Raw genomic sequence first — 18,587 nt, 5'->3', positions numbered from 1 at the left:
TTTTTGGAAATTTGTTTTATCAAGTTAAAAATAATAATTTTAGGAAAATTAAAGATTCTGTTCTCAACTAAAGATAACATAATCCATGACTGTTGGAATATTGTTTAAATATAACATCCTAAAGTTTGCTGAAAATAATGTCCACCATTTAGACATTTAATGTGAAAGTGAAGCTCAAATGTTCACTGATCTGCAAATCAACATTTATCGCCAATTATTTGCTTCTAGTCTACTGTTCACAATTAAGCTCTTTGTGATTGTTCATGATGTTCATTAACAGATCATAAGCTACTGTGGGGATTTATTGCTGTTAAACTATATACCTGTTCAGCTGTTATCAGGTTATTACATAGTTCCCTAGTACTGGGTCTGGCACTGGTCTTGCTGAAGTTTCAAAGGCAGAGGGAGCATTTCATTGAAACATATGAAATATTAAGGCCTAGAGAGGGTGTTTTGTACAATGAGTGAGTCTAGGATCAGAGGGCTCAGCATCAGAATAGTAGGATGTCATTTTAGAACTGAGATGGCAAAAAATTTCTTTAGCCAGAAGGTGGTGTGTGGAATTCTTTGTCACCGATGGCTGTGGAGACTAAGTCATTGGATATATTTAAAGTGGAATTTAATAGGTTCTGGATAAGTAAGGGTGTCAAAGGATATGGAAAGAAGGCAGGAGAAATGGGTGGAGAGGGATAATAAATCAGCCATGGTGGAATGGCAAAGAATTCTGCTCCTTTGTCTTTATACTTTATTGTCGCCAAACAATTGATACTAGAGTGTACAATCATCACAGCGATATTTGATTCTGCGCTTCACGCTCCCTGGAGTACAAATCGATAGCAAATAGTAAAAATCTAAATTATAAATCATAAATAGAAAATAGAAAAGGGAATATAAGATATTGCAAAAAGCCCAAGAGGCAGGTCCGGATATTTGGAGGGTACGGCCCAAATCCAGGTCAGGATGCATTCAGCCATCTTATCACAGTTGGAAAGAAGCTGTTCCCAAATCTGGCCGAACAAGTCTTCAAGTTCCTGAGCCTTCTCCCAGAGGGAAGAGGGACGAAAAGTGTGTTGGCTGGGTGGGTCATGTCCTTGATTATCCTGGCAGTACTGCTCCGACAGCATGCAGTGTAAAGTGAGTCCAAGGACGGAAGATTGGTTTGTGTGATGTGTTGGGCTGTGTTCACGATCTTCTGCAGCTTCTTCCGGTCTTGGACAGGACAACTTCCATAAAGTGAATGGTTTAAAATGTGGATGCTGACTCCTTCAGTCTATCTGTCTACTATATATTTACTTACTTATATATTTATTTACCAGGCAGAGTAGACTCTTCGTGCCCTTCAAGCCACACCACCCCAGAAACCCCCAGTTTGACCCTAGCTTAATCACAGGACAATTTACAATGACCTACTCACCGACCACTCGGTATGTCTTTGGACTGTGGGAGGAAACCAGAGCACCCGGAGACAAGCTGTGCATTCCATGGGGAGAGCTTGCAGACTCATTACAGATGATGTCAGAAATGAACTTCAAACTCCGACAACACAAGGTGTAATAGTGTCATGCTAACTGCTATATTATCGTGGCACCTAAAGCACCGCATTTTAAGTGACTTTCTTTTACCCCCTTATGGACTGTACCCCAAGGTTCTGAAAGAGGTGGCTGAAGAGATTGTGGAGGCATTAGTAAGGATCTTCCCAGAATCACTAGATTCTGAAATGGTTCCAGAGGACCGGAAAATTGCAAATGTCATTCTACTCTTTAAGGACAGAGGTAGGCAGAAGAAAACTAGCTGGAGAATGATGGAGTACATAATTAAGGATGAGGTTTCGGATACTTGGAGGCACATGATAAAGTAGGCCAAAGTCAGCATAATTTCTGTCAGGGGAAATCTTACTTGACAAATCTGAGGAATTCTTTGAGGAAAAGATGGGCAGGATAGACAAAGGAGAGTCAGTTGATGTTGTTTACTTGGATTTTCAGACTGTTTTTGACAAGGTGTCACTCGTGAGACTGCTCGACAAGGTAAGAGCCCATAATATTACAGGAAAGTTACTGGCAGGCATAGATTGGCTGATTGGTAGGAGGCTAAGAGTGGGAATAAAGGGAGCCTATTCTGGTTGACTGCCGGTGACCAGTAATGTTCTTCAGGAGTCGATATTGGGACTGTTTCTTTTCACGTTATGTGTCAACAGTCTGGGTGATGGAATTCATAGCCTTGTGGCCAAGTTTGCTGACAATACAAAGATAGGTGGAGGAGCACATGCTGAGGAGGTAGAGAGTCTTCAGAAAGATTCAGACAGATTGGAAGAAAGGGCAAAGTGACAGATGAAATAATGTGTAGGGAAGTGTACGGTCATGCACTTTGGTAGAAGGAATAAATGCATCAACTGTTTTCTAAATGGTGAGAAAATTCAAAAATCAGAGGTGTAAGGGGATTTTGGAATGCTTATGCAGGAGTCCCTGAAGGTTAATTTGCAGAGTGAGTCGGTGGTAAGGAAGGTAAATGCAATGTTGGCATTCATTTCGAGAGGACTGTAATATAAAAGCCAGGGTGTGTTGCTAAGACCTTATAAGGTATTAGCTAGACCACTCTTGGGGTACTGTGAGCAGTTTTAGACCCCTTATCTAAGGAAAGATGGGCAGGTATTAGAGAGGGTCCAGTGGAGGTTCATGAGAATGATTCACGGATGAAAGGGTTAATGTATGAAGAGTGTTTGATGGCTCACTAGAGTTTATAAGAATGAGGGGTATCTCATTGAAAGCTATTGAATATTGAAAGGCCTAGACAGATTCAAAGATTCAAAGGATTCAAAGAGCCAAAGTGCAGTTATTATTAAAGTATGTATGCAGCATACAACCCCAATATTCATCTTCCCACAGACAGCCATGAAATAAAGAAAATCTATAGAACCCGTTCAAAGAAAACATCAAAACCCCAATGCACAAAAAAAGAGCAAGTCGCAAAAATGGGAAAAAATGAGCGAAAAACGCAAACTATGAAGCACCAACCCCAAAAGTTGGCAGAAGAGTCCAGGCATATTCAATTTAGCTCAGTTCAGTGCAATCTAGCAGGGTGTTGTTTGTTAACACAGGCCACAGATCCAAACCACACCAATCAAAATCGCACAAAATAACAACAAAAGGAGCGACCAGAAACACATGATAGCATGAACTATAGAGTCAATCCACAAAATGTGTTGATTAAACCTTGTCCAAGACCCTGGATTCTGGCACTTGCTTCCAGGGAGAGAGGGTAAAAGAGACTGGACACACGCAGACACTTCCTCCATCAGCATCAAGTGAGAGGGAAAGAGAGACCGTTCATACTTAGGCACCTTGCTCCAGGAGCAGCGAGTGAGAGAGAGAGACAGTTCAAAAACAGGAAGATAACGGTGAACTCCTTCCTCCGGGAGCAGTGAGAGAGGGAGAGACAGTGCAAAAACAGGAAGATAGCGGTGAACATCTGCCAGCTTTCCACGCTCATCCCTGATGAATGGAAGTGGAGGACATGTTTCCTATAGTGGGGGATTCTAGGACTAGGGGGCACAGCCTCAGAATAGAAAGATGTCCGTTTACAGCATAGGTGAGGAGCCTGTGGAGGACAGGTCACTGGATGTAGTTAAAACAGAAGTTAATAGGTTGTGGAATGGTCAGGCTATCAAAGGTTACGGGCAGGAGGCAGGAGGATGGTGTTGAGAGGGATAATAATTCAGCCACGATGGAATAGCAGAACAAACTAGATGGGCCAAATAGCCTGATTCTGCTCCTATGCCTTATGATCTTATGGTCTTAAAAGTGAACATTATTAAGTATAGAATCTGACTCCTTCAGTCTATAAATTGTTTTACGTAACTTTCTTTTCCCCCTTTATTGTTGGCATTCACTGTGTTCCCAATTTACATAAAAGTGAGTGTTTCATTTGGGTGCTACGTTCTCTTGAGTATATTTGAATAGGTTACTGGTGGACAGAAAAAGGCTTACAATATGCAAAGTAATGCATACAAAATGCTTGAGGATTGCCGCAGGTCAGGCAGCAGCTTTGGAAAGGAATAGAGTCGACATTTTGTGCAGACACCTTCATCAGGACTGGTTGATTACACATTGCATATTGTAAATATTTAATGCTGAGGACAAAGGCACGGAACCAACTAATAATTTCTCACTGCATTGTCAGACATGTTGCTTGCTCTTCATTTATCTTTCTGTGCCAGACTTGTATTAAATTCACTGTCCTTTCCTTTCCAGCTGTTCAGTCTTTTTATTTGACCAAGTAGTTTGAATGTAGAGTCATGCCATTTGAAAACTGGGTCTTCAGCCCACCGCGTTTGTACTGACCAGCAGTACTAATGCACGACTGCATTGTTTGATCCACTTTGAAGCAAATCATCAAGTTCACTGATGCCTCATCAACTACAATGACAAGATGGCGTACAGCTGGTAGAATGGTGCGAACACACCAACGTGAGTCTTAATGTGGACAAAACCAAAGAGATGATTGTGGACTTTAGGAAGGTGCAGGCTGACCACTCCACACTATACATACACAGCTCATCTGTGGAGAGAGTTAGGAGCACAAAGTTTTTGGCAGCACATAGAGCACATGATTTCACCTGCTCCCTCATCATCACCTCTTTGGTCAAGAAGGCACAGCAGCATTTCCATTTCTCGAGAATGAACTGTTAGGATGAGAAACAGCTTCTTCACCCAGACGGTAACACTACTGAGTTCCCTGCAACCTCTGAGGCTATCACTTATGAAGCAGCAGGTAGCATTATACAGTTTACTCTTTAACTTGTATCATATATGTACCTTATTATTTGTTCATTTATGTGTGGTAATATTACTTTGGTTGTTATGTGTGTGCATTATGTGTATTGTGTTGTGCACTTTGGTCCGGAGGAACGTTGTTTCGTTTGATGGTATGGTTGAATGACAATAAACTGAACTCAAACTTGTACGTGATTCATTTACGCGGGGGGAAAACTTACACTAAATGGTGACACTTCATCTATGAATCTACTCTATCTGGTGCTCCTCTGCATTGGAGAGACCAGATATAGATTGGGGGACCACTCTGGCAAGTACTTTTGCTCCATTTGCAAAATCAGGATTTCCCAGTGGCCATCTATTTTAATTCTAGTCTTCATTCCTGTTCCGACATGTCGGTCCATGGCCTCTTCTACAGCCATGATAAGGCCACACTCAGGTTGGAGGAGCAACACCTCATCTCCATTTGGCTAGCTTCCATCCTGATGACATGAACATTGATTTCTCTAACCTGGTAATTTCTCCCCTTCTCACTTTTCTCTTCTTCCATTCTGGCTCCCCTCTTACCTCTTCTTCTCCATACCTGCCTGTCACCTATGGCATTGCCCCTCCTCCTTCCCTTTCTCCCATGGTCCACTCTCCACTCCTGTTAGGTTTCATCACATTCAGTCCTTTGCCTTTTCCACCTCTCACCTCCCAGCTTTGGATTTCATCCTCCTTTCCTCTCACCTGGTTTCTCCTGTCATCTGTTAGCTTGTACGTCTTCCCCTCCCCGCCCCCCCCACCTTCTTGTTCTGGGTTCTTCTCCCTTACTTTCCAGTCCTGATGAAGAGTCTTTGCTCAAAACATCAACTGCTTATTCATTCCTATAGGTGCTGCCTGACCTGCTGAGCTGCTTCAGCATTTTGTGTGTAACATTCTGGATTTCCAGCATCTGCAGAATCTCTTGTGTTTACGATTTGCACTAATTCCATTTTATGTTGGTGAGGTCATAAACCTTGGTCTACTCTGTCATTACCAGTTCATGTTGTTTGCAGGTTTTTTTTGGGAGAGCATGACCTTGAACATCAAATAGAGCACACAGTGAGAAGTCCTGGTCCAGCAAAGTTCCAGTCATTAAGTTCTCTAATGCGGTACAGTAGTGTAAGGATACCTGTAATGCTTGACAGCACCAGAAATCCAGGTTTATTTCCCACCAAACTCTATAAGGAGTTTGTATGTTCTCACCATAAATGTGTGAATTTCCTCCAGGTGCTCAGGTTTCCTCCCGTATTCCAAAGACGTATGGTTAGGGTTTGTGGGTTGTGGCCATGCTATTTTGGCACCTGAATAAATGGCGACTCTTGTGAGCTGTCTGCAGCACATCCTTGAGCTATGTTGGTCATTAACACAGATGATGTATTTCACTATATGTTTTGATGTTTCGATGTACATGGGATTTTAAAAAAAGCTTATCACTTTTTTAAAAAAATGTATTTGAATGCAGTTTCAGATTTTGGATAAATTTGTAATTCAAACATTTCCCTCTGATAGCACAAAACAAAGTAATTGAAACAGAGTGACTCAAACACAAATCCATATTAAATGAAGTAAAGTTAACACCCTGTATTCCCTAAATCTAATTTCTGGCCTTTATATTCAGTGATAAAGATAGATGGAAGTTTGTTACTGATCAAGGACTGGCCCCTTTCATCCTTCCTCACATCTGGCTTGGTTTCCTTTTTCTCTTCCCAAATATTGGATGGGTGAGGTCATTTGTGCATCTGCACTTTGGAGATTTTAATCTTCCCATCTGTTTTCTATGCAAATAACTAAAATGTTTTGGATTGGCAGTTAAATTCATTTGTCCTCGTTATCCAGAAAACATTCTCATTGCATTTAGCATGTTGAAACATATCAGAACTTCTTGTGTATACTTTGAACTTTAAACTTCGAAATATCTGAAAATGGTATGTATTTTTGCTATTGTACTTTCATAGAAACATAGACCTTAGGAGCAAGAGCAATCCATTCAGCTATTTTGAACCTTCTCCACCATTTAATATGTTCATGACTGATAATCCATATTCAATATCGTCATTCTGATTCCTGTCATTGATACCTTTGACTCTAAGAACTATGCTCAGTGGCCACTTTTTTAGGTAAGAGACTGGAAACTGGTGTGGTCTTCTGCTGCTACAGCCCATCCACTAAACGTTTTGACATGTTGTGCATTCAGAGATGTCTCCTTTCTGTCAGCCTTGAACTAGTCTGGCCATTCTCCTCTGATCTCTGATAGGAAATGGGGGAGGAGAGTTGGGGGGGGTGGATATTACCAGAAGTTCGAGAAATTGATGTTCATTCCATCGGGTTGAAGGCTATCCAGACAGAATATAAGGTTCATTCCTCCAACCTGCGTGTGGTCTCATCTCAGTAATGTTTTCGCTCACAGAACTGCCACTCACTGGATTTTTTTGTTTCTTTTGTTGTTAGAACCATTCTCTGTAAAATCTAGAGAATGTTGTGTATTAAAGTCCCAGGAGATCAGTTTCTAAGATACTCAAACCACCGCATCTGGCACCAACAATCCGTGCACAGTCAAAGTCATTTAGGTCAAATTTCTTCTCATTTTAATGTTTTGTCTGAATAACAACTGAACCTTTTGACCATGTCTGCATACTTTTATGCATTGAGCTGGTGGCACATGACTGGCTGTTTAGATATTTGCATTAACAAGCAGGTGTATCATAATCAGAATCGGGTTTAATAGCACGAGCATATGTTGTGAAATTTGTTGTTTTGCTGCAGCAGTACATTGCAATGATAATAATGAAAAATAATAAGAAATATAATAAGAAAAATAATGAGGTAGTGTTCATGGGTTCATTGTCAATTCAGATAGTGGAGGGGAAGAAGCTGTTCCTAAGATGTTGAATATGTGTCTGCAGGCTTCTATTCCTCCACCTTGATTTCAGCAATAAGAAGAGGCCATTTCCTGCATGATGGGGGCTCTTAATGACGGATGCCTCCTCCTTTACAAATAAAGTGGGCACTGAGTGTAGGTCAAGATGCAGAATATATTTAAGAAGGAGATAAGTAGATTTCTGGATATGAAAGGCACGAACACTTTTGGGATTCTGAGGTTCATGTTTTGCATGTTATTTGTTTATTTTTTATTGATTGCATCGTTTTTTTTCTTTCACAGTTTGGATGTTCGATGGTCTTTGTTGTGTGGAATTTTTTTTGTGGCTTCTAGTGTGTTTACAAATAAATTCTTCTTGGTCTTCCAGCGGGTATAGGTATTGATTATAACTAACGTTTCGATGACAAGCTCTACCATCTTCGTTCTGAAGGTGGTGGAGTTTGTCATTGAAACATTGGTTATAATCAACAGCTGTACCCGGCTGGAAGTCCAGGAAGAATTTATTTGTTATATACACCAGGAAAGCAATAGATCTTTTTTCTATTGTGTTTCTTTGTTTTATGGCTGCTACAACAAGACAAATCTTAAAGTTGTTTATGGTATACATACTTTGATAATAAAAGTACTTTGAAGTGGTAAGTTAGAGAGCTTGGGAACAACCCTTCACTTTGGTTGAAGAGCTCATTCTTCTGTGTTTCTAAATTGCCTTCCAGTTGCTGAAGATTGCAGTGTAAAACAGCCACATTCACACAAAATATAATATAGACCATGCAAATCCTCTCCAATGATGAGTAATTTTCTCTGAGGCTTAGCGACATGACCAATTATAATGACCTGACACAGCTCAGAGCCTGCCTATAAATGACACATCCCAATTTCTGACAATTTATCATGGGCATCTTTAGAGTAATGTACATTTTTTCTAAGTGTACTTGTTATCCACAGACAAATATTGAGGTAAATCAATGAAACTTGATAGGAACATCTGGTATGGAGGGGCCACTGCACAGGATCGGAAAAAGCGACAGAAGTTTGTAAACTCAGTCAGCTCAGTCATGGGCACTAGCCTCCCCAGCATCAAGAACACCTTCAAAATGTGATGCCTCAAAAAGTTGGCATCCATCTTTCAGGATATCCATCACCTAGGATATGCCGCCTTCTTATTGCTACCACCAACGAGGAGGTACAGAGCCTGAAGACACACACTTAACATTTCAGGAACAACTTATTCCCCTCTGCCATCCAATTTCTGAGTGGACAATGAACCAACCCATGAACACTGTCTCACTTTTTCCCCCCTTTTTTTTTACACTACTTATTTAATTAAATTATATATATATATATATATACACATATAGTAATTTATAGTTTTTATTATTATGTATTACAATGCATTGTTGCCGCAAAACAACATATTTCATGACATATACCAGTGATATTAAATCTGATTCTGAAATTGACAATTGTAACAACCTGCAATTCCTCAGAACATGTCTATATATGACTCATCCTATTTTCCGACAGTTTTTCATGGTCATACTCGGAGTAATGTACTTTGTGTCGAAGTGTCAAAGAGAATTGACAGGAAATGCCACAAGGATATATAATGATAAGGGTCAATATTTTTTTTAAGTTAAACTATTATACGTCCTTTATGGTTGATTAACTGCTGCTGATTAACGCATATTTCCTTTCCTTACTAAAGTTATTACTTACAGTTTCCCACCTGTTCAATCTCTTAACTTTCCTCCTGTCACTAACTATTTTCCAAATTTCAAATAGTTTGCAAGTTTGGAACACAGAATAGACCGGGCCCTTTGGCCCACAGTGTTGTTAAGACCGATTATAAACACACTTCACGGTTAATCTAACCCTTCCTTCCTACACAGTCCATAACCAATCATTTTCCTTACATCCATTTGCTTACCCAAGAGTCTTTTAAATGTCCCTATTGCATCAAACCCTACCATGAACCCCGATTGTATGTTCCAGGCATCCACCTCTCTTTGTGAGGGGAAAAAAAAACACCTGACACCTTCCTTAAACTTTATTTCACATAACCTTAAATGGATGTCCTCTGGTATTGGCCATCTTCACCCTGGGGGGGGGGTGAATCCTTTGTCTGTGTGTAGACCCACTTTTATCATTCAACTCTACTGTTCTGCTGCCTGAATTCCACGATCACATACCTTCTCGTAAATCTTTCCACATCCTTTGAATTTCCCTTTCCCTTTTGATCTCAAGAGCAACTAGATCACTGATATTTTTCAAAAGGATTTTGGCTTCCTCACCTCCCAAAGTAGAACTTTAGCCTATATCCTTCTGGCCGAAAAATTGATGCTAGCTTCACTGGGTCAAGTGCAACAGACACAAAATGCTGGAGGAACACAGCAAGCCAAGCAGCATCTATGGTGGGGTAAAAAGGAGATCCTTTTCTAAATGTGGGGCAAATTCAGAAATCAGAGGTGCGGAGGGATTTGGGAGTTCTCATGCAGGATCCCCAGCATGCAGGTTGAGTTGGTGGTAAGGAAGGCAAGTTCAATGTTAGCATTCATTTTGAGTGGATTAGAATATAAAAACAAGGATGTAATGCTGAGGCTTTATAAAACATCGGTCAGACAGCACTTGGAGTATTGTGAGTAGCTTTGGGTCCCTTAACTAAGAAAGGATATGCTGGCATTGGGAAGGATCCAGAGGAAGTTCTTGAGAGTGATTCTGAGAATGAAGGGTTAAATGTATGAGGAGCATTTGATGGCTCTGAATCTACTTGCTGGACCTTAGAAGAATGAGAAGGGATCTGATTGAACCCTATCGAATATTGAAAGGCTTAGTGGATATAGAGAGGATGTTTCCTATAGTGTTGGAGTCTGGGATTCCAGGGCACAGATTCAGAATAGAGGGGCATCCATCTAGAACAGAGATTAGGAAAAATTTCTTAAGCCAGAGCATAGTGAATTTGTGGAATTTATTGCCACGGATGAGTTTGGAGGCCAATTCAGTGGATATATTTGAAGTGAAGTTTGATAGTTTCTTGATTAGTGAAGCCATTAAAAGTTCAGTAAGAAGGCAGGAGAATGGGGTTGAGAGAGATAATAAATCAGCCATGACGGAATGTGAAGCAGATCCAATGGGCCACATGTCCTAATTCTGCTTCTATGTCTAATGGTATTATGGTCATCTCAGCTTGAAATGTGGACTATTTATTCACCTCCATAGATATTACCTGACCTGTTGAGTTCCTTCAGAACGTAGCTTGTGTAGCTCAAGATTTCTAGTGCCTGCAAAATTTTTTCTGCTTTTGAATTGGTTCTAATGTCTTTCTTTGTTCAAATTCCCTTTTTTGATGAGCCTATTGAATCTTGGAAATCATCTCTCAAGTTGTAAGAGGAGCTAGCAAGATTTTGTACTGTCCATCTGTATTGACAACGATATCAATATTGATAATTCTTTTATGCTGTTTTATTGCAGAGATCTCTCCTCCAGGAAACACACGTGTGAATAGCAGTAATGAAATGGATTCTGCTGTCATTGGAGGTAAGGAATGCACTCACCTTTAAAGCTTAGTGCCCAAGAAGTTTGTCAAAATCAAAGTCAAAGTAAGTTTATTGTCCAAGTCTGTATATACTGTGTCACCCTACACTGCCTTAAGATTCATTTTCTTTCAGTCATTTACAGGAAAATAGGGACATACAATAGACTTTATGAAAACTAAACTTAAGACAGACTGACAAACAACCAAAAATATTGCAATTGTGTAGATAAAATGAAATAAAAATAAATAATGCTGAAATAAACATAAAATGAAATAAACATGGGTTGTCGATTCCTTGAAAGTGAGTTCATAGGTTGTGAAATCACTTCAGAGTTGAAATGAGTGTAGTTATCTATGCTGGTTCAGGAGCTTGTTGACTGTAAGGTGATTGTACAGTAATAACTGTTCCTGAACCTGGTAGTATGGGATCTAAGGGTCCTGTACCCTCTGGTATTAGCTGGAGCAGAGCATGACCTGGATGGTGGGGGTCCTCAACGATGGAACTGTTTTCTTGTCATGGTTTCTCCTTGTAAGTGTGATCAGTGGTGGGGAGGACTTTGCCTGTGATGGACTGGGATGTGTCAAACACTTCCTGTAAATTTTTTTGTTCGTGGGCATAGGTGTTTCCATACCAGGCCATGTTGCAAACCAGTTTAGTTATAACAAAATATTCCATTGATCTAGGTGGTACTATGGTATTCTGCAATTGACTCCAAGCTACATTGATTGTATTCTGGGACTGAATAGTATATTACAAGAAAAATCTTAGAATAGCTTTGAGCAGGGATTGGGTGAGGTAAAGAGATTTGAGTGGAGTCATCCCAGATTATTTGGAAGCACAAGTCTGATTTCTGTTGGCCCAGATATATGAATTCCATTCCACGTGGGAGTCTGAACTACATAGAGACACCGAGTAATAGAAAATAGAAACAAGCTCTTTGGCCCAACTTCCCTGAGTCGACCAAGTTGTCTTCCTGAGCTAGCCCCATTTGCTGCTAAATCTTTCTCAAAGATATACCTGCCCAACTGTTCTTTAAAAGTTGTTAAAGTATCTCTCTTCTGGCATTCATTAATACAGGTACCAGTCTTTGTATTTAAAAAAGAAGGTTGAGTCATAAAGTCAGAGAACATCACAGCTCAGAAACAGGCCCTTCAGCCCTTCTAGTCCATGCCACCTTATTATTCTGTCTGGTCCCATCAGCCTGCATCTGGACTATAGACCTTGATACCTCTCCCATCCAAATACCTATCCAGAGTTCTCTGAAATTTTGAGAATAAACTTGTATCCACCACTCTGCTGACAGCTCATTCCACCCTCGCACCACCCTCTGAGTGAAGAAATTCCCCCGTGTGTTCCCCCTAAATATTTTACCTTTCACCCTTAACCCATGACCTCTAGTTCTAGTCTTACTCAGCCTCAGTGGAAGGAGCCTGCTTGCATTGCTCCTCATCATTTTGTATTCCTCTATCTCATCTCCCCTCAGTTTCCTATGTTCTAGAGGAGAAAAGCCTGACTTATTCAATCTTTCCCTATAAGTCAGGTTCTCAAGTCCAGGCAACATCCTTGTAAATTTTCTGTGTGTTCTTTCAATCTTACTGATATCTTTCCTGTAGGTAGGGGACCATAAATGCACAATTGCCCCCATGTTCCTCTTAAATCATTTCCCTCTCACCTTAAATCTATGTTCTCTAGTTTTTAACAACCCAAAGCATGGTGGGGAGAGTCATGACTCTCAATTCTTGTCTAGCTTCTGCTTGAGCATCCGACGTTATGATGGCCATGGTTTAACTCTCAAAAATATATTTCAGTTCATTCCTGAAGTTAGGAGTGATTTTTGTACTGGACACCTTTGAGCTAGTAGAGAGCCTTAGTCCATTGTGATCCAAAGCTTTGAAAAGGAAAATGAGTAAATAACTCCAGATGCAGATGGACTAAAACAAAAGAGATCAATTATGAGATATCTTTAGATATATCATAATTTTTAAATATATTGTTCCTTCTCCAGAAATGAAAGGTTAATGTATGAAGCACGTTTGATGCTCTGAGCTTGTAATTGCTGGAGTTTAGAAGAATGAAGCAGGGTCTCACTGAGACCTATTGGATATTGAAAGGCCGAGAGTGGATATTTGTGAGGATGTTTCCTGTAGTGGGTGAGTCTGGGATTAGAGGGCACAGCTTCAAAATAGAGGGACACCCATTTTGAACAGTGATGAGGAGCAATTTATTTAGCCGGGGGTGTTGTGGTGGGGAGTGGGTGAATCTGTGGAATTCATTGCTATAGTGATTGTGAAGGCCAAGTAATTGAGTATTCTCACAGCAAAGGTTCGTAGGTTCTTGATTAGTAAGGCGTCAAATGTTACGGAGAGAAGGCAGGAGAATGTGGATGAGAGGGATAATAAATCAGCCATGATAGGATGATGGAGCAGACTCCATGGCCTAAATAGCCTAATTCTGTACCAGTGTCTTATGGTCTTATATAAGCAGTAAAATTATTCTCACATTGAACAATTTAGTCTTTATTTTGAGATTGACAAAGGAAAGTGATGAAAGGTGTGAAAAGAATACCACTTACTGAAAGACTGAAGTAAATTAAAGTTTAATGTCAGAAGCATATATAGGATGTAAATGCCATTAAAATTAGATTTATGTGGCATTGCAAACATAAGTTACTATAAACTTAAATTAACATAAATTATGCATAAATTACACAACACAATAAATATAACTTTACAAGCTGAGAGAATGAAAGAAGAATCTACACTCAGTGGCCACTTTATTAGGCACACCTGAACACCTTGCTAATGTAAATATCTAATTAACCAATCATGTGGCAGCAACTCAATTCATTGAAGTTTGTAAACATGATCAAGGGCTTCAGTTGTCATTCAGACCAAACATCACAATGGGGAAGAAATGTGATGCAAGTGAGCTTGACTGTGGAATGATTGGCTAGACAGAGTGTGAGCATTTCAGAAACTTCTAACCTCCTGGGATTTTCGTGCACAACAGTCTCTAGGGTTTCAGAGAATGGTGAGAAAAACAAAACAAAAAAAAAAATCCAGTGAGTGTCAGTTCTGTGGGCAAAAGGGCCTTGTTAATGCCAGAGAGGAGAATAGAATGGCCAGACTAGTTTAAGCCGACAGGAAGGCAACAGTAACTCAGATAACCATGCATTACGACAGTGGTGTGCAGAAGAGCGTCTCTGAATGCAGAACTCATCGAATGTTGAAGTGGATGGACTATGGCAGTGGATGAGTACAAACATACAATCACTGGCCTCTTTATTAGGTGCAGGAGGTATCTAACAAAGTGGCCAAAGAGTTTATGTGGCAGTGTTAGTACATGGCAGCGGGAAAGAATCGGTTGTTGAATTTTGAACCGTGTGGCTTTAGGTTCTTGTACTTCCTGGTGATGGCAGCAGCAGGTGGTAAGCATGGTCCAGATGGTGGGTGTCCCTGATGATGAATGTTGCCTTCTTGTAGATGTCCTCAGTGGTAAGGAGACTTGATCCCATGACGGAAGTGGCTGCATCCACCAGTCTCTTTAGACCCTTGCGTGTTGCAGGACAGGAATTTTGGGCTTATAAATAGTCAGGTAGTGCAGAATATATCCTTCAGCCCACTATGTAGGTTCCAATCATCAAGTACATATCTGTAGTCACCCCATTCGTCAACAAGTGGTACGTGGCTCTCTGTGCCTTGGTCATGCATGCCCTTGACTAATTGTCACGAGAATACCTGCCTTTTCCTTCTCCAGTAATAATGTATTCCAGCTTCTAACCTTCCTCTCTGTGGAAAAATGTTCTTCCTCAGATCCACTCTAAATCTTTTATTCCTCCTCTAAACCTATGTTTTTTTTTATTTTGGAGAGCTCTGCTATGGAGATAAATTTCTCCTTGTATATATTCCCCATAATTTTATGTACATACTATCAGGACCCTGTTCATCCCCCTTCGCTCTAAAGATAGCAAACCCAGGATTCAGGGTTCAAGATGGGTTTATTGTCATTCGTCAGTGCATATGTGTAAAGAAGAACCAAGTGATTGTTGCTCCTGATCCAATGCAGCAGATTAAAAAAAACACAATAGCCATAAAGAGCACAATAATAACACAGTAAATATAAATACATAAGATTAGCCATGATTTTACTGAATAAGATGACATATTCAGCCTCTCCACAATGTTCACATGTTCCAGTTGAGTTAAAGTTAAGCAGCCGGCAGCATGTTACCAGTGAGTTCCGATGAAGTGATTTTGGCTCTGTAAATCATAAACCAAAGTAGGAATTGAGAACCAAATTGCAGTCTTTTTCTAACGACCAGTTGGATCCTTTGTGCATGACTCAACAGGTGAAAACCTCTGGCTTTTATTTTTTTCTACAGGAGGTAAAGAGACTGTGGTTCAAAGATTGGATGCAATGTGGTGTGGCAGATTGATGATTAATCCTACAGAGTATTGACACATTCCGCCTGAACTTCACAGGGGCAGAATCAGAACCAGAAATAGGTTTATTATCTCTGACATACAGCGCTGTGTAAAAGTCTTAGGTACCCTAACTACATATCTGTGCCAAAGAGTTTTGCACAGTATTGTATATTGTGGAATGTGTTGTTTTGCAGCAGTAGTACAGTGTAATACATAAAAAGTACTATAAATTACAATAAGATATACAATAAACAGACACGATGGATAGAATAGATTAAAAAATGCACAAAGATAGCAAAATGGTGTTTATGGCTTCATGGAACATGCAAAAATGTGATGGTGGAGGGGAAGAAGCTGTTCTGAAAATGTTGTGTGTGTGTCTTCAGGCAGGTGTTCTCCCTCAGTGATGGTAACACTGAGAGGATGGCATGTCCCGGATGGTGGGGCTTTTCCATGATGCTTTTTTGCAGATGTCCTCAGTGGTGGGGAGCGAGGTGACCATGATGGAGCTGGCTGAGTTTACAACTTAGAGCTTACAGAAGGGAAATTATGTTAAATCTGTAATGAAGCATATCTAGAGTATATTTGTGTACTCTTCTAAGGCAGTCACTCTGCATCGGGGTATTTTATTTCCACTTTAGTTTTGTGTGGTCTGAGGTGGCAAGTTCAATGTTGGACCTGCAAACTCTTCCACAGGACATGCTTAGCAGAGTGGATGGGTGGATCATTTGTAAGTTTGTGTCCACCATTCACCACTCCTGCTAGACCTTGAGGTGCTCCTCGCACCTGGTTCCCAATACCATCCCAAGGATTTATCCTGCACAAGGAGAGATAATGCTCATGTGCCAGATATTCTCAGGATTGGTGAGAATGTTGTATTTTTTCATGAAAACCTTGTATCATTTCCTCTGCCACTTCCCATGGAAGAGCCCAAAATCAATTGACTAATTTTGGAATTTATTTTTCTTTCTAGAAAGGGCGAAAGCTGAGGAGAGATATGATACGGGTTTATAGGATTATGAGAGGCATAGATAGAGTATCTTGTTCCCAAGGTTGAAATGTCTAAAACCAAAGGTCATGCATTTAAGATAAGAGGGGTAAGTTCAAAGGAGTTGTGTGGGGCATGTTGATTTTTAGACAGTGGGGAGTGCCTGGAATGCGCGCTAGAGGTGGTGGTGGAGGCAAATGTGAAGGGGCATTCAACGGGCTCCTGGATAGGAACAGGAATGTGCAGGAACTGGAAAGATGTGGACATTCTGTACTGGAGGGATTAGTTTCATAATGAGTTTGCTTACTAATTTCATTAGTTTGGCACACCATCCCATTAGTTTGTCAGAGAGTGTTCTTGTGCTGTACTGCTCTGTGTTCTATAGTTTAACAGGTAAGTGACATAGCTTGCTGACTGAGTAATTAAGGCAGCCTTACAGGAGATTGTAGACTGTGAGACGATGGGTGGATAGTTTGTTTATTTATCCTTTCAGTACACTTGAAGTGTTTTGCAGAGATAACATTTTTGGTAGTTTTCCAATATAGTTATTGATTTATTTATTTATTGAGATATAGCATGAAATTGACCCATTCAATGCTTTGATCTGAGCTGCCCAGCAACTCACAACTTAATCTGAGCCTAATCACGGAATGGCCGGCTGGTGACACAGTGACATCAGCGCTGAACTCCGGAGCGAAGGATCCCGAGTTTGAATCCAGTCGGGCCACTCTCAGACATGCTTTTCATCCGTGCCGGGTTGAGTGTCGAGCTCGCAGCTCAGCATCATTTAAAAATACTGCGCTGTGAGAAGGACGTGGGGGACCACTCACAGAATCTTTCCTCCAAGACAACCACTTGATAAAGTGGTCGCCGAGGCTTTGGCAGAGTATGGCACACAAAAAAAAATCACAGAATGATCTACAATGACCAATTAACCTACTGGCCAGTACGTCTTTGGACTGTGGGAGAAAACCAGACAACTTGGAGAAAACCCACACATTTCAGGACATACAAGCTCCTTACAGATGACATCAAAATTAAACTCCAAAGTCCAACATCCCAAGCTGTAATAGTGTCACGTTAACTGCTACGCTACCGAGGATGTCCATATTAGGTATCTGCTGTAAGTAGTTCATGCTTCTGAAGTGTATAATGCAAGTTTCAAATACATTTATTATCAAAGTATTTATAAATTATACAACCTTGAAATTTGCTTGCTCCAAGTAACCACAAAGCAAGAAATCCAAAAGAACCCAGCTAAATAAAAAAAATAATAAAAATAAAGGGCCAACATTCGATGTGTGAGAGAAAGGAAAAATATATTACTCATGCCAACAATTGAAGCGAACAACAGCATTCTGAACCAAAACTGAGTCCTAAGATCTGAACCCTGGAGCTGCCCGGAGCAGGCCCAAAGCCTTGTTTATCAGTTCATCATATTAGCAGGCACGGAGCGCAATAGCTGGGGCAGTCCTCATAGCCTCAGCGCCAAGGAGATGACCATCGCAGAGAATGAGCGAGATCGACTCTCATCCCAACTGACACCCTGTCTACTCAGTCTGTTTGGACCAGCTTTTAAATTAACTAAGTGATAGAACAGCAAAAGGCTCTGCACCCTGGCAAGAGGAGTGAAAATCATAGAGAGTGAGCGATATCAGTTCTTACCTCCAATCTGGGTCGGCGTTCAAATTGTCTAAACAGCGCCTTGTACCTCACACTAGGACCAAGGCACTGCTGCTGGGGAGTGACTCTCTCCAGGCCCTCATTTCTTCACCTGCTCTCAAGCTCTTCAAATCAGTTCGGTGCCCAGAGCAACCTAGCCTCGCACCCAGGCCAGCTGAGTGAGCATTGGAAGTTCTTTACCTGAGCCCTGGCTTCACTTGCCACTGAGAGCAATCCAACCTCACATCCGGGCCAGTTCCAGCATCAAAATTGAATCTTCTCTGCCTGGTCCCTGGCTTCATTTGCTGC

At 40.8% G+C, this 18,587-nt stretch overlaps 1 protein-coding gene across 2 annotated transcripts in view; it reads left to right on the top strand.

Moving 5' to 3' along the window:
• gypc (glycophorin C (Gerbich blood group)) overlaps positions 1-18,587 on the top strand; it is a 168,109-nt gene that overhangs the window by 105,050 nt on the left and 44,472 nt on the right. For both annotated transcript variants that reach the window (XM_063048672.1, XM_063048671.1), the window contains exon 3: positions 11,140-11,205. In XM_063048672.1, the coding sequence (XP_062904742.1) occupies positions 11,140-11,205 (66 nt within the window). The remainder of the gene's footprint in view (positions 1-11,139; positions 11,206-18,587) is intronic.

The sequence above is a fragment of the Mobula hypostoma genome, chromosome 5 (assembly GCF_963921235.1).
Source record: "Mobula hypostoma chromosome 5, sMobHyp1.1, whole genome shotgun sequence".
Lineage (NCBI taxonomy): Eukaryota > Metazoa > Chordata > Chondrichthyes > Myliobatiformes > Myliobatidae > Mobula > Mobula hypostoma.
Note: the sequence above shows the minus strand (reverse complement) of the source record. Positions and strands in the feature narration are given on the sequence as shown.